Genomic DNA, 13,984 nt, shown 5'->3' with positions numbered 1-13,984 from the left:
GCTTGTGCCCGGCTCTGAGCTGAGTGCTGCACCCACACCATCTCCTTCAGTCCTCCCTGCAGCCCCACAAGGCCGATGCTCTTAGCACCCCGCATTTTACAGAGGATGGCCCTGAAGCTCTGAGAGGTGAGCTGCTTTCCTGAGCTCACACAGCCCGTGGGTAGTGGAGCTGGGGTTCGAAGGCAGGTCTTTCTGACTGTACAGTCAGGGCACTGACCCACTGTCCTGGACTCCCAGCCTGAGGCCCTTGTCGCTGTATGAGGTGCTCCAAGTTGGGCAGACCCAGTAGGTTTGGAGGGATTAGGGTCACCTTGAGGAATGGAAGGGGGAGGTTCCCAAGGCTCACCCCTTCCTATTATCCTGGTTACTCCTCCTGCCCCAAGCAGTTGGGACGTTGAAGAGGCATGTGACCAGGCTGGTCTGTGCCTGGAGATAGTGCTTAGAGCTCTGACCTCCAGACTCCTTGGCTGACAGAGGCTTGGGGGGAAGCATGGTGAGCATGGGGGACCAGGGCCTCCACTGAGGGGTCTGCCTGTGAACTTCCTGCTGTCAGTGGCCCAGCCCTTTCCTGGGGGAGTCCTGGAGCTTAACCTGGACCCCGTGAATGGCATGGGGCACAACTGGCCAAAGTCTGTTCTGAGCACTTACCACATGCCAGCTCTTTTCACTGATCATCTTACTTAACTCTTCATGTGTGTATGTGACAATCCCAGCCCATGTGCAAAAATCTAGGTGAGGGGTGCCTGGGTGGCTCAGATGGTTAAGCATCTGCCTTCGGCTCAGGTCAGGATCCCAGGGTCCTGGGATTGAGTCCTGCATCGGGCTCTCTGCTCCTTGGGAGCCTGCTTCTCCCTCTGCCTCTCTCTGTCTCTGTCTCTCATGAATAAATAAAAAAAATCTTTTAAAAAAAAAAATCTAGGTGAGCTAGGGAGTCCATGTAGTAGGAGTTTGGGGAAGGGCAGTGGGACTAATGGGGGTGTCCAGAGTGGGCTCCCAAGGGGCTGGGAATAGCTCTGACAATGGAAGACTTCCAGCATTTTCTTTGTCTTGCTAATAGCCCTTATGGAACTCACTGTGAGTGTCCAGTGTCAGAGGTGGGAGGTCTTTGAAGACTGTCCCATTTGTGGAGTTCATGCCCAAGGCATATGGATGGGCTTCAGGGGTCCTCGAGCCTCTCAAAAATACTCAAAATGTTACGCACATATGTGAGAGTCTGGGTGGGATCCGCAGTGCCATCAAATGCTCAAAGTCCAAGACTTGAAAATGGTTCGGAATCTCTGATGTATATGGGAAAATGAGGCCAGAGAGGGGTTTCATTTACCCAAACTCCACTAGCACATTGGAGGCAAAACCCACGTCTCAGATTTGCCACTATCCCAGAATGATTTTCTCTGATCCCACTCCCCTCTACATATAGCCTGCCTGGCCTCTAAGTACCCTTGGACATCCCACGGGCTCTTAGATTTTGCCTGTTCTGGGTAGTACTCAGCATGATGGGTTCCCCACCTCAGCTCTGCCTCCTGTGTCCCCATCTCCTCCCAAACCCACCCAGCCACCTGAGGCTACTGGGTGCTGCTGTGGTCAATGTGGGTGCCTATCTTCCCCAACCCCCACCCTAACCTGAAGCAATGAGTTGTCCCTTTTCTGCTCCTGGCTTCTCCCAAAGCAGAATGATTTTAATCCGAGCTGCCCAGTAATGTTGGTCTAGCTGGCCTGAACCTTGCCCTTAGGCCTGTAGGCTCCTCATCTCTACCCCATCACCCAGGGGGACTGCCTCATGAGTGGCTGCCCAGCTCCCTTCATGTGTGTTTGTGTGTGTGTGCATGTATGTTTGTGCCCCAAAATGCCTGCACCCTATGCTTGCTCACAGACATGAACACAGGCCTCAGTACCCATGCATTCTCCCCTCTATCTTATAGAGCATGTTGGGTCCTGGAACCTCTTTGCTGGGCCCCCTTCTCCAGACCTTCCCTTGGGCTTCCCACAGTCCCTGACTTGGATCTCTACATGGAAGTGACCATACAAGGTATTCCTATGACAGTCCAACATCATTCCAAGCAGAATGCCTTGCCACTTTCCAGCTTTGTGACCCTAAGCATGTTCCTCAACGTCTCTTAGCCCCTGCTTACAACAGTGATGATGATAATCTCCAGGTTATTCATTCATCAAATATTTAAAACAGTGCCCGCTGTTTGCCAGGCTTGGTGCTAGGCTCTGGGGGAGACAGTGAATGTGACATAGTCCCCACCCTCCTGAACTTACATCCTACTGAGGGAGATGGGCAGGAAATAAGGAAGCAAATAGAAAAAGGAGTTTCGGTTCTGCTAAGTGATGCTTAGCAGACCTGATGCTCGATGGAGTAGTGTGAGAGTGCAGGGTGGTGAGAGAGGGCCTCTCTGAGGAGACAGCACTGGAGTTGAGCCCTAAGTGACAGGAGGGGCAGTCACTTAGAGATCTAGGGAAAGAGCATTCTAGGCCAAGGGTACAGCTGGTGCAAAGGCCCTGAGGTGGGAATGAGCTCAGGGAGCAGAAAGAAGGCCAGTGTGGCTGATGGGGTGGGGGCTGGGGAGAGGGCAGTGAACCAGCTTAGACAGGCTTTTTTAGGCCATGCTAAGGAGAATAAATTCTAATCGAAGGGCAGTGAGAGACATTGGAGGGTTATGAGTGAGAGAAGGATATAATGTGATTTGTGTTTTCACTGTTCATTCCAGCTGCCATGGGGAGAGTGAGGAGGGGGACAGGGTTGTCTTAGGCACAGCTGAGACCCAGAAAGTGGCTAGTTTGGCATTTAGCCCTGGCCCTGCCAGTGTTCCATTATCATCCCGGGTCCACCTTAGTTGGAGCTGAAAAAGAAGTCACTGAGCCCAGGGTCATCTCAAGGGCAATGGGTAGCAGGAGCCCCTGCTTGGAGCAGGGCCTGGTTTATGCTGAGAGAGAATGCAGGGGATCTAGCCACTGCCAGCCTGTCATTTGTAGGCTTCTGCTTGGGATCAGTGCCCTGTGGCCCAGCTGTACTTCCTCCATTGCTCTTGCCAGCAGGGTTGGAGGGGGCAGGGTCACTGCTTCGGGCAGAGTCTCCTGGTTGAAGATTTGAGCCCTTGATCTTGTGGGAGGATCTGACGGAGGGCCTGGGAAACTGGGGGCTCATCCTGCACCTCCAGCTCATCCAGGTGCAGAAGGAAGTTGTTCCTGAGTTCTAGAGCCAGCTGCTCAGCTGTGTGACCTTGGGCACAGCCTTTCCTGGTTCTGTGCCTCAGTCTTTCCATTTGTCAAATGTGGTGGAAAGAGTGGATCATAGCTGCCTTTTCCCTTGATCTCTATAGGAGTTTGTTCTTCCTTGGATTTCTGCTTTCTTTGCATTCATGACCTTAAGCTCTCCTACCAACCTTGGGGAAGAAGAGCAGAGGTGATGCTCCCATTCTACAGATGGGTTCATAAAGGCCAGTGATGCATCTCAGGCACATGATGGTTCAGAGTGAAGGCTCGGGGTATTGTTTCGCACCTCTGACCTGAAGCCCCCCTTTATGCACCCCTCTCTTGGGCTCAGAAAGAGAGGGGGTATCCTGGCTCAGCTATTTCTGGGCTCAGCTGGCCCTCAGCCCAGGCAGGGACTCTGGGCCCCCCGCCCAGAGTGGAGCTCAATGCTGCCCCTTGTCTGCCCACCCCCAGAAACTGAGGAAACGGCCCAGTGCCCGGTGTTGGCAGAACCTCTATCCCACTCCCAGCTGCAGGAGGACAAGGCAGGGCAGGTAGGGCTGGAGCCAGCCCAAGGCAGCTGCTGGACATTGTGGGGGTGAGGTAGGGGCCTCCCAAGATGTCCTTGATTTGTTCATAACCTTGGCTTTGGGGTTGGTGTAGCATGAGCATAAGGGGAAATCACTTATGCTTTCAAGTCTCAGGTTTCACTGAGACCTCAGACAGAGCCCTTGCCAACGGGGAGGCACTTGGTCCTGCTGGGCTCAACCTCCATGTGTGGTGTGGGAGCTTGAGGCACCCTGGTGGAATTGGGTTGAAGCCCTGTGCCCCAGATCCAATGGGCATCCAGGCCCCTGGACTAGAAAGCAGGCCAGAGGGCTAGAATGCAGGCAGCAAGCCAAAAGTCCCCACTCTCCCTCCTCTTTCCTTTAGAAATCCTCCCCCCCACAAAGTCTCAGTTGAGGAGATGACCTCCTGTTCTCCCCGCTCTGAGTACACAACCGGAGGGAACAGATTGAAATAGCAACTGCAGCATCAGGGATTTAGGGCAGACCAGAAAGAAACCCTCACTTAGGGCCGAGCCCCTTGGGGTCCCCGGTGTCCTAGGATCAGGGCCCAGATAGTCTACTGCCTGGATTCTTCAGAGTTTTTTTGAATCTGTAGATGTTCTTTTTTTGTTGTTGTTTCATTTTCTTTTCTTTTGTTTGTTTTGTTTTGTTTGAAGTAAAATCTTACACTCATGCACTCTTCAAAACTCTAGGAGAAATGCTCAGGGTGGGTGGGCTGAGGCCCCAGATCCCTGTCTACCCTGCCCTCTTTTCTCCATGTGTGAAAACCGAGGGTTAAATGAATCTTAAGTGGTCCTGTAGTGGCAGATCTCCCCTCCAGGGCCTGGAAGTCCCCAGAGAAGTAGACTGACCTTCCTATCCAGGCTCATCTTCTTTAAGGGGAAAGTTCCTCTTGGAGTCTAACTCATTGTTCTAAACTCTTTAAAAACAATAACAGAGTGCTGTATCTGACCCCTATAGATTCTAGTTTAGGAGGTTTGGGGGAAGGCCTCATAATCTGTATTTTAACAAGTCCCTCAGGTGACACTTCAGACCAGGCAAGTAAAAGAAGGATGGTCCTCACTTAAATTCTTATTGCTGTACTTGCAACTTATTCTGCTGCAGCCCAGAAGGCTGACTGGTCCCTCTCCTCCAGACTCTCCTGAACCCTCAGGACCCTTTCTCCAGAAGAGCCTGGGGGTATTGGAGGAAGCTGAGGCCCGAAGAAGGAAGGAAGGAAGTTGTTTGGAGGGGCTGGTCTGTATCCCTGATAACAAAGGTCATGGGTAGGGTGGGGTGATGCAGAAATAGCTTACACTAGGTGGGGCCAGGGGCAGAGACAGGGTTGAGGGGGAGCCAGAACGCATCCCATTGCATCTGCCCTCTCATCTGGGCAGGAAACCTCTGGGAAATGGCCGGTTTTGATCAGCTTTAAAAGGGGGGAAGGGTTGGAGATGGCAGGTGAAATGCGTCTCCTCATTTTAAGAGGAGGTACAGACCCAAAGCAGGGTGGAGGGGAGTGGGGCTGGCATGGCTGGGGCAGTAAGGAGGCCCAACCTGGACCCACAGGCGGTCACACAGTGAGTCGAGCAGAGCAGGGCCCAGCTCCCCTTCCGGTGCTCTCCCCAGAATGCCCCATGGCATCCCTCCTCAAGGCTGGGTAAGCTCTGGGGGCCCCGGTGTGGAGGGGAACCCCGGGCCCACTCCTCCTTTCTCCTTGCACAGCCAGGGCGCTGGGCTCCTGGCGGGGAAGTCAGGCTGGCTATAGGCGAGGGTCCTGGGTGGCGCCTCACCCGCCCAGCACCCTGGACAGCGCCTCACGCTGTGCCTGGGGATGGCCGCCGCAGGGCCTCAGGTTGGTTTCTCTGGGTTGGTGTCTGGTTCTGACGAAGCTGTATTTCTGTTGACTTCTTTGCCTCCTCTCTTAAATCTCCCTATAAAGGCAGCCCCAGCTCAGTTCCCTCCATTCACCCACAGATACACTCTTTTCTGGCTTCTGGAGTTAGGGTGAGAACATGGAAAGAAACAAGGGGACTGGCTGCTGTCAGCCTGGAGTTTTGTCTGCCTCACACAGCAGCAGGAAAGGGATGGGGTTTGGAGAAGTCCTGGACCCTTCCCTAGCTCCTCCCAACCTGGATCTTTCTCACAGGGCTTTGGTGGATTCTGCAGGGCACAACAGAGACACGTAAGAGGTAACAGGGAAGGCAGGACTGGGGCACACAGGGTGAATGCGGGTCAGGGAGAGGTGAGTGGGGCTGGCCTGAGCGGGGCTACTGCCTGAGGACACCACAGCCCAAACCCATATTCCAGCCAGGAGGTCCTGAGATCATCTCCGCCATCCTCCTGTCCCCAGGCAGGCTGCCTGGTGCTGGTTCTGCTGGGCTTTAGACCCCTCAGCACCTGCCCTGTCTGACTCACCTCTTCATCTCTTCATTCGCTTCCAGATCTAGGCGAGTCCCAGGAGCAGTCAGCACAGGGAGGAAGTAGCGGCTACCATGGATGAGGATAAGCTTCCATCTGTACTACCTGGGGAAGGTGGTGCTGCCTGGGACCCCAGCTTGGAGCCTGAGGAAGAACCTGGGGTCCAGAATGGAATGGCACACAGTCAGGACCTGAACATTAGCGACAACAGCCCAGGGCACGAGATGAGGGGCACTCTGGTGGACACTGAGGAGTCCACACAGGGCCCAGACATGGCCCTCCATGGCCTCAGCCTTGGCCTTTCCTTCACCAATGGCCTAGTCCTGGGGCTAGACTCAAATATTCTAGAAGATTCTGCAGAGTCCAGGCCCTGGAGGGCTGGTGGGCTGGCAGAGGGGGACAACGCTTCCAGGAATCTCTGTCTGGACACTGAGGAACCTCAGCTGGGGTAAGTGGGTGCCTTGGGTTGGGGGCTCACTACATTGGCTGCTCCAGTGTTATGTGGCCTGGGTCTAGATACTTAGTCTCTCTGGTTCTTGTTTTTCTCCTCCATAAAATGGGAATTTCATATTCCTGTTTTGTCCAGCTTCTGGGTGTTTTGGAAGGATAGAGCCATTAGATTTCAAAGGCCAGCAGGCCTGTTGTGCCTCCCACCCCCAAAGCCCTCCAAACCATCATGGGCTGTATCCGTGTGGGTTTAGAGGACCACACACCCTCCAACCCAGGCTGGGCAGTAGAGTTCCAAAATGCTTTGATGTGGAAGGTCATCTGGTCCATCCCTCTGTTTCCCGGAGATGAAGATCTCCCAATTCTGTAACTGACCTCAGAAGAGTAGGGTTTGTGGATTAATCCCTGCCAGCTACCTCTCACTTGAGTACCCTCTGGAGGTTCTACCAGGAATCTCACTTCAGTCCTACTTACTGGAGTTACAGCCCCATTTCTATTATCGTCAGCAGGAGATGGAGAGACCTGCATGACTTGGAGGTGCTAGTTGGATGAGGAGGAGGGGATGGGACAGGGGAATGTCTAGAAGACCTCAGGGTGGGCTGAGAAAGAAAGTGTATAGAAGTCTTAGTGTGCACAGCTGTGGGTCCTGGCCTGGACAAGCAAGAGTGCACAGGTGGCATGCACATGTATGTCTGGCCTGTGCATTGTTGTGGATATAGGAGTGTGTGAACAGGTGGATGTGCATGGGTCTATGTGGTTTTGTGTGTGTGGGGGGTTGTGTGTGCCTGGCATGTGCAGCTGTGGGTACACACTTGGGTCTGCATGTCCAGGTCTGGGGCTGAGTGTGCCTAGCTCTGCGGATAGGAATGTGAGTACATGAGGTTGGGTGCCTGTGTGTACCAGGCATCCCGTGGCCGTGAGTGTTTCCATCCAGACAGGTCCTAGGGAAGCCACCTGGCTGGCAGTGGGGTGCAGACAAGGGTCTGGGACTTCTTGGAGTGTACTGTTGGTGTTTAGGTGGCATATTTATTGGAGATGGCTGACGGTGCGGGCAGATGGAAGTTTGGAGATTGGGCTAATGGTCTTCAAGCCTCTATCAGAACCACCTCTCAGGTCTGCTCAGGTGCATGAGAGGGTGGGAGATAGTGGGGTGAGGGAGACCATTCATGGCTCTGATAGCGAGATGAGAGCTCCCCCAAGGGCAGAGATATGTATCTCTTGATCTCGCTCTTTTTCAGTGTCTCCTCTTCCTTACCTGTCTTCCCGGTGCATCTCCCCCGTGGATAAGAATCCTCCCTGGATGCCTCAGTTTATCTCTGTGTGATGCTCTATTCTAGGTGCTGGGGATACATCAGTGAACAAGAACATACAAAAATTCCTACTATCACAGAGCTTATGGTCTGGGGGGGTAGATAATAATTCATAAAAGTAATAATTATGTAGTATGTAGGAAGGGGGGTAAGTGCTTTGGAAAAAATGAAGTAGGAAAAAGGAGCTGAGGTGTTTGGAGGCGGGTCCTGGTTATAAATAGGGTGCTCAGGGCCGACCTCATGGAGAAAGGGATGAGGAAGGAGGGCTTCAGCATGAGGGAAGGGCACTGTGGCAGAAGAACTGCCAGCCCAAAGGCCTCTTGCAGGGACAGGCCAGGGCCCTGCAGTGGCTTTGGTGGTGTGGTAGGCCAGGGGGGTGACAAACATCTGTGCATTCAACCAGCGCACCATTCAGCAGGGTTTACTGAGCATGTGCTGTGTGCCGGTGTTCCCTGGCCTTGTGGGGGGTGGGACTGGGGAACAGATGGGAAACAGGGAACACACCATGCGACATGCTGACAGGGGCTGGGAGGAAGTCAGGAGATACCCTGAGGATGGAGAATAAGGAGAGGGGCCACTGGGGCGGGTGACATGCTCCTGCCCTCCTCAGTCTCTCTGGGGAGGTGATGTTGAGGCCAAGCCTGAGAGCTGCAGGGTGGTCGGCCATGCCGAGAGCCTCCCAGGTTGTCTGGACAGCAAAATTTTGAGCCAGCATGACCCTAGTTGTGCTGGGGGATATCCCCTCCAGGGAAGCCTGGAGGCAGAGCCCCCGGGCCACAGTGGAGGAAGAGGCCTCCCATTCATTCATCTAGACAAATAAATGATGCCTATTCTGGGCCAGGCACAGGGCGGGCACTGGGGAGGACCACCCCTGTCTTTTTTCATTGCTGTACCTTAGTACCCAGCCCAGCATCTGGCACCCAGTGCCCAATAAATATTGGCTGAAAGAATAAACAGGACACAATCCATGCCCGCTCCTGCCCCCGAGGAGCTCCCAGACACAGACTGGTGCAGTCCCAGCCCCTGTAACGGGGGGCCCCACAGCAGGATGGTGACTGGTCCTTGCCTCCCACAGGCTGGGCGGCCCTGGAGAGCCAGATGTGCGGGATGGCTTCAGTGCCACGTTTGAGAAGATCGTGGAGTCCGAGCTGCTGCGGGGCACCCAGTACAGCAGCCTTGACTCCCTGGACGTGCTGAGCCTCACGGACGAGAGTGACAGCTGCGTCAGCTTTGAGGCCCCCCTGACACCCCTCATCCAGCAGCGGGCCCGTGATAGCCCTGAGCCGGGGGCTGGCTTGGGCACTGGGGACATGGGGTCTGAGGGGGACATGGGAGCAGCTGGTGGTGATGGGGGGCTGGGCAGCCCCCTGCGGTGCTCCATCTCCAGCAGCCGATCAGAGAACGTCCTGAGCCGCCTGTCTCTCACAGCCGTGCCCAATGGCTTCCATGAAGATGGACCCCGGGGTCCAGGTGGGGATGAGGAGGAGGAGGAGGAGGAGGAGGAGGAGGAGGAGGAGGACACAGACAAGTTGCTGAACTCAGCCAGGTGAGGCAGAGCCTAGGCTGGGAACTGGGAGAACCTTTGAGCAGATGGGGAAACTGAGACTGAGAGGAGGCACAGCAGGTCAGGGCAACCCAGTGCCCAGAGGAACAAGCCCTCTCCAAGGTCGTGGTGTCCTTCCTCTGTACCCAGACTCCCCACCCCGGTCCTGAGGTTCCATTCTGCCCTTCCAGGCCTTTCCAGCCCTGGTGGGGCCAGGGCAGTGTGCTCTGTGGGTTGTGTAGCTTGTAGTGATTTCGTTGAGGGACTCTTCTAAAAGTCTGACTTGATTCCCTCCTGATACAGTGGAGCTTCTCCCCCTGCTCTGGCCCCTGCATGGATTTTCAGAGGCCTGGGGAGACGTCCCAGACTCTTCCTGGGCCTCTGACCTTGGGCCTCTGATCCCCTTCTCTCTGCCCCCACCTTCCTTGTGCAGCGACCCCAGCCTAAAGGATGGCTTTTCAGACTCAGACTCGGAGCTGAGCAGCTCGGAGGGGCTGGAGCCTGGCAGCACAGACGCACTGGCCAACGGGTGCCAGGGGGTCAGTGAGGCCGCTCGCCGGCTGGCCCGCCGCCTCTACCACCTCGAGGGCTTTCAGCGCTGTGATGTCGCCCGGCAGCTAGGCAAGAAGTGAGTCGTCTCCCATACCCCCCACCCTGGGCAAACCCTGTGTCTTCCTCAGCCTGAAGGAGGTGTGGGTGACTTCTGTCAGGGGGGTGTGATGCCTGGGGGGGCTCCCAATAGTCCCCAAGAGCTCCTCCTCCTGCCACTGTCCTCATTCCTGGTCTTGCCCTAAATCTGTTTCCTTTCTGGGCTGCCTGGGCGAAGGCCCAAGCTCTCGGGGAGGGGAGGTGGCGGCGGGGTGGTCCCTTGGGGCTGGGGGGTGCAATGTGGCCTGGGGTTATGGGACCAAGAGGATGGTAGTGAGGACAGAGAGGGGGGGCGGGGCCGGGAAGAGGAGAACCTGGGACTGGGCTGGGTTCCTGGCCCTCATTAGACCCCATTCTCAGTCTGTTGGGACTGGATCAGGGGGCTGAAGCCGGCAAAGCACAACCCTGGCCTTGGGACTGGGGAAAGGGAACTAGCCAGATGGGAGTGCTGGGGAGGGTGCAGGGGATGGAGTGGGGTGGGGGGACAGACAGGGCCTCTGAGACAGGGAGTCAGCAGGCACACCCCGAGTGTTTCTATCAGGATGGCCACCTGCCTTTGCCCTTCCTCCAGGGGGCCTCCCATCCCCACATTTAGGTTCTGGGATGGGGAGGCAGTCACCGCTCTCAAGGCAAAGGGGCAGTCTAGCCCCTAGGCCCCAAGTCCAAACTGACTGAAAAAGCTGAGGTCAGCTCTGCTTGGGACCCTTCCCTAGTTTCTCTCCCCCCTTCCTCCTCTACCCTTCTCAGCCTCCACGTTGCTCCGGCCTGCCTCCCAGCCCCAGCCCAGACATCACATCTGACTTCGAAGCCCTACCTCTCCCACTGGGCTGCGTCCCCCACCCCCAACCAAATGACATTCTCCAGGAGCCTAGGTTATGGTCGATCTGCATCCTCCGGTCCTTCAGCCTCTCCTCGACAAGAGTAGCCATCAGCACTTAACTGCACCTAAGTCTCTCCCATCTGAAAACAAGAATTCTTCCTCAACTCCCCTAGCCCCTTGGCAGCCAGAATTCTTGAGTTTTCTGCCCTGGGTGGCCTCGGTCCACTCCCCCTCTCCACATTCAGCCCCTGGGGCAGGCTTCTCCCCCACCCTCTGCCTTCAGCAGCCGGTCTAGGCCAGGGCCAAGTTAGCAGCCTTTGTCTTTGAATCCGGTGGCTGCTACCTGGCCTCAGTTTACCCCTCCTCAACATTGCAGACACAGCCCACTCCTTTCTTTTTCCTTAAGTAAAATTTTTATTATGCAAATTTCAACCATACACAAAAACAGAGAAAATATATTAAACCTCCACATAACCCATTACTCAGCTTCAAAGTTAACAACATTCCCCACCCCCCCCACCATTTTGCTGGAATATTTTAAGGCATATTTTAGGCACTCTATCATTTGATCCATAAATACTTTAGTATGTGTCTCTAACTGATAAGGATTTTTAAATATAATCATCATTCCATTATAATTTTTAACAAAACTAATGAAAATTCCATAGAATCTCTAACATTTAGTCTTAGTTCAATATTCTGTGTCAGAAATGCTTCTTCCTATCAGGATGCAAACAAGATACATGCTTTACCTTTGGCAAATATGTCTCTTGAGTCTCTCTCTCTCTTTTTCCTCTTATGTCTCTTAATCAATAGTCTGCCAGGCTGCCTCCTTTTTCTTAAGGCCATGTATCTGTTGAAGAAATGGAGCCGTTTGTCAGGAAGAATTTTCCACGATTTGGGTTTGGTGTCCCCATGGAGTTACGTCATGCTTTCCCTGTTTCCCCAGTCCCAAGTCTCCTGTAAATGGGAGGGAGAGCTCCGGGCTTGGGTAGGTTCAGGTAGAAATTCATTCTCTTTTCCGACAAGAATTCATCACTCCTATCTTCTCAAAACACTCTCTCTCTCTCTCTCTCTCTCTCTCTCTCTCGGCCTCTGGGACACTGCATCCCTAGCTCTCTCCAGCTGCTGTTCCTCAGTCCCCTTCTGTGGCTCCCTCTCTCTCCTCAGTTGGCCTCCGCCCTAAGAGGGGCTTCCTCTGATCTCCGTCCTGGGTCTGCACCCTCCTCTCGCTTGGGCTCATCCCCGTTCTCCAAGTCATTAACCAGCTCACATCTCTCACGTGGGTACATCTGGCCCCACCTGATGTCCAGCTCTGGACACCTCCCCCCAGGCCCACCTCCTGGGTCATGCACTGCACCATTCCCTCGCCCATGGATTCTGCTTCTGAAATCCCTCTCCTCCCCAAACTCTCTGTCTCTCCGGGAACCCGCCGCTGCAGCCCCCAGGAGTCTCCACTCAGTGGGCGTGTTGCACACACAGATCTGACCCGCTCGCTCAACTCCTCCCTTCTTCACACCCTTCCCAAACACTACTGATCCTTCCCTTGGCCCTCGGGCCCTGCTCCCTACCTCATCTCTTGGTGCCACCGGTCCTGCTCTCTGGCTCTGGCCACATGGCCCTGCTGATAGCTACTTGGACATGTGCAGTTTCCTCTACTGGGGACGCTTTGCATCACCCCTTCCCCTACTCCCTTCACCTCCCTGGCTCTTACTGGCCTATATTATAGGTCTGCTGTCTTCACAGAGACATTATCTCCTTTAGGAAGCCTTCCAGAACCCCCAACCCAAGGCAGGCTGGACTGTCAGAGCCCAACTGGCCGGCAGGGGGAGGCAGCCTAGGGACAGGCAGGTCGGGCGGGTGGGTCAGGGTGCCCCAGGGCTCACTGCACATGTGCCCCTGTGGCCAGCGGTGCTCTCTTCTAATGGACACCTCATGCTCTCCTGACAGCAATGAGTTCAGCAGGCTGGTGGCCGGGGAGTATCTCAGCTTCTTCGACTTCTCGGGTCTGACTCTGGACCGAGCGCTCAGGTCAGTGGGGCTGGGATGGGGCGGTGTCCCCACGGGGTACAGGCCACACACCTGGATTCTCATGCCAGCTCTGTCATAAACTTGCTTGTGCAACCTTGGGCGAGTGTCTCGACCTCCCTGGGAAGGCTGTGGAGAAGGGGCCATGAGCACGGCAGCAGCCCGGGGCCCCAGTGAGTCCTGGCTCTGCGGTGGGCTGAGTGCAGGAAGGTGGGAATGCCGTCGTGAGGCTTTGGGAGCCGAAGGGCAAAGGGCTTGCCTGCATGGAGCGCTTCCTGTTTGCCAGAGGCAATAGGTCTTTCCGCACCCTTCCGACTTGGCCTAACTACACCCCTGGAAGGTAGGTGTTATTGCTGTTCACAAATGAAGAACCAGCCATTAGGTGAAGTGATTCCCTGCAGTCACTGAGGGAGGAGATGGCAAAAACGGGATTTGACCTCAGGTCCTCTTGGTGTTTGGACACAGACGGTAGCCTTCAGGAGCGTCAGGTGCAGGCTCTGGGGGGGGGGGGGGCGGTGGTGGTGTGTGTGTGTGCGTGCAATAAAGTGCAGCCCGGTGTCTAGCAGCCCCTGGTGGCAGGGCCCACGGGAGACAGCATGCCGCAGTCCTTGGGGTGTGGGGGGACAGCGATCTCTGAGCTAAGTGGTCCCCAAATGTTAGATCTTCTGTGTCCCACACACATGTCTCTTACACTTTAAAAAATGTATTTTCCATTCTTGTTTCTCTACTTCACTTGGGATATTTTCTGTTGACCTGCTTTTAGTTCACTTACCCTTTTTTCTGTGTCTAATATGCTGTTAAGTCCACTTACTGAGTTTTTACTTTTTATTACGTTTTTCAGTTCTAGAATTTTCATTTTGTTAAAATTAAAACAAAATAGATTCTAATTCTCTGGGGGAATTTCTCATTTTTTTCACTCATTTGCTCCATCTTTCCCTCTCTTTTTGAACATACTAATCCTAGTTATTTCCAAGTCCTTATTTCAAAGCCTGCTCATCCCAGTGTCTGTATCGTTGGAATCATC

General features: G+C 54.6%; 1 protein-coding gene across 7 annotated transcripts in view; it reads left to right on the top strand.

Moving 5' to 3' along the window:
• The window catches only part of PSD2 (pleckstrin and Sec7 domain containing 2), a 54,448-nt gene that overhangs the window by 14,099 nt on the left and 26,365 nt on the right, over positions 1 to 13,984 (top strand). For 5 of the 7 annotated variants that reach the window (XM_078067419.1, XM_078067418.1, XM_078067421.1 and 2 more), the window contains 4 exons: positions 6,188 to 6,612; positions 8,997 to 9,467; positions 9,898 to 10,092; positions 12,883 to 12,963. In XM_078067419.1, the coding sequence (XP_077923545.1) occupies positions 6,239 to 6,612; positions 8,997 to 9,467; positions 9,898 to 10,092; positions 12,883 to 12,963 (1,121 nt within the window). In that variant the 5' untranslated portion in view covers positions 6,188 to 6,238. Of the gene's footprint in view, positions 1 to 1,935; positions 2,027 to 6,187; positions 6,613 to 8,996; positions 9,468 to 9,897; positions 10,093 to 12,882; positions 12,964 to 13,984 lie in introns of those variants that run through there. The other 2 variants (XM_078067420.1, XM_078067422.1) reach the window with 2 other exon arrangements.

Source organism: Halichoerus grypus, chromosome 2 (genome assembly GCF_964656455.1).
Source record: "Halichoerus grypus chromosome 2, mHalGry1.hap1.1, whole genome shotgun sequence".
NCBI lineage: Eukaryota > Metazoa > Chordata > Mammalia > Carnivora > Phocidae > Halichoerus > Halichoerus grypus.
Note: the sequence above shows the minus strand (reverse complement) of the source record. Positions and strands in the feature narration are given on the sequence as shown.